Here is a 1,067-nt window from a genome sequence, read left to right as displayed (position 1 = left end):
TTTTATATTGGAAATGAGGGACAGGGGGAGGAGATGGCGCGCACACGGAGCGATGAGTGTGCGGTGTCAATCAGAGGGGTTTTGTGTCTCCTTGACTCCTGATGGTCCGTGGCTGAGGTGTCCCGGGTGGCACCACAATGAATATGAATAGGGGTCCTTGCTAAATGGGACAGTCAAAGCGCACCGCCCTGAATAATGGCACGTCATCCTAACTAGACCATTATACATAGGAGGGCTCCTTTTGTCTCTGCTCTCTGCTGCAGCTCTATAAAAGCCCCTCTTTTTCAGGCTGAGGTTAGTCCAAGCATACACTAACTAGCCATCCAGTAAACAGGCTGAGTAACCGGAGAGAGAGAGAGGACAGAGATTGGAGAGACAGGGGGCTGAGGGGCTTTTTTCCTCTTCCTCCAGCGTTTCCAGCCTTTCACTAGCAGACCCTGCCGTCCGTTTATTTCCTTTTTTTTTTCTTTTGCTACGTTTTCGTTGCTTTTTGAAGGAGACTTGTCTTGTTCCACCACCTCCAGAGCAGGGAAGAGTTTCTTGCTCAGAAGCCCGAATACAATGAATTCTGACTCCAGCTCTGTCTCCAGCAGAGCTTCCTCTCCAGACATGGATGAGATGTACCTGAGAGACCACCACCACCACCACCACCATCATCACCACCAAGACAGCCGGCTCAACTCTGTCTCCTCCACCCAGAACGACCTGGTGCAGAAGATGTCCGGGGAAGGCCTCACCAGGAACGGCTCAAAAGCCGGAGGGGAAGGCAGCAAGTACAAAATCAAGAAGCAGCTCTCAGAGCAGGACCTGCAGCAGCTGCGGCTGAAGATCAACGGCCGGGAGCGTAAGAGGATGCACGACCTCAACCTCGCCATGGACGGGTTGCGAGAGGTGATGCCGTACGCTCATGGACCTTCTGTGAGAAAACTCTCCAAAATCGCCACCCTCCTGCTAGCCAGAAACTATATCCTGATGCTCACCAGCTCCCTGGAGGAGATGAAGAGGCTGGTGGGGGAAATCTACGGGGGCCACCACTCGGCCTTTCACTGCGGCACGGTGGGACACTC

At 53.5% G+C, this 1,067-nt stretch overlaps 1 protein-coding gene across 1 annotated transcript; it reads left to right on the top strand.

Annotated features, from left to right (window-relative positions):
• Positions 1–561: 561 nt before the first annotated feature.
• On the top strand, positions 562–1,059 carry OLIG3 (oligodendrocyte transcription factor 3; the record flags this gene model as incomplete). The annotated part of the gene is made up of 1 exon (XM_009084572.1): positions 562–1,059. A coding segment is annotated over exon 1 (498 nt), but the record flags the coding sequence as incomplete, so codon positions are not given.
• Positions 1,060–1,067: the final 8 nt, after the last annotated feature.

Source organism: Acanthisitta chloris, unplaced genomic scaffold (assembly GCF_000695815.1).
Source record: "Acanthisitta chloris isolate BGI_N310 unplaced genomic scaffold, ASM69581v1 Scaffold32861, whole genome shotgun sequence".
In the NCBI taxonomy this organism is placed as follows: domain Eukaryota; kingdom Metazoa; phylum Chordata; class Aves; order Passeriformes; family Acanthisittidae; genus Acanthisitta; species Acanthisitta chloris.
The sequence above is the reverse complement of the archived record's forward strand: the minus strand, read 5'-3'. Positions and strand labels throughout refer to the sequence as shown.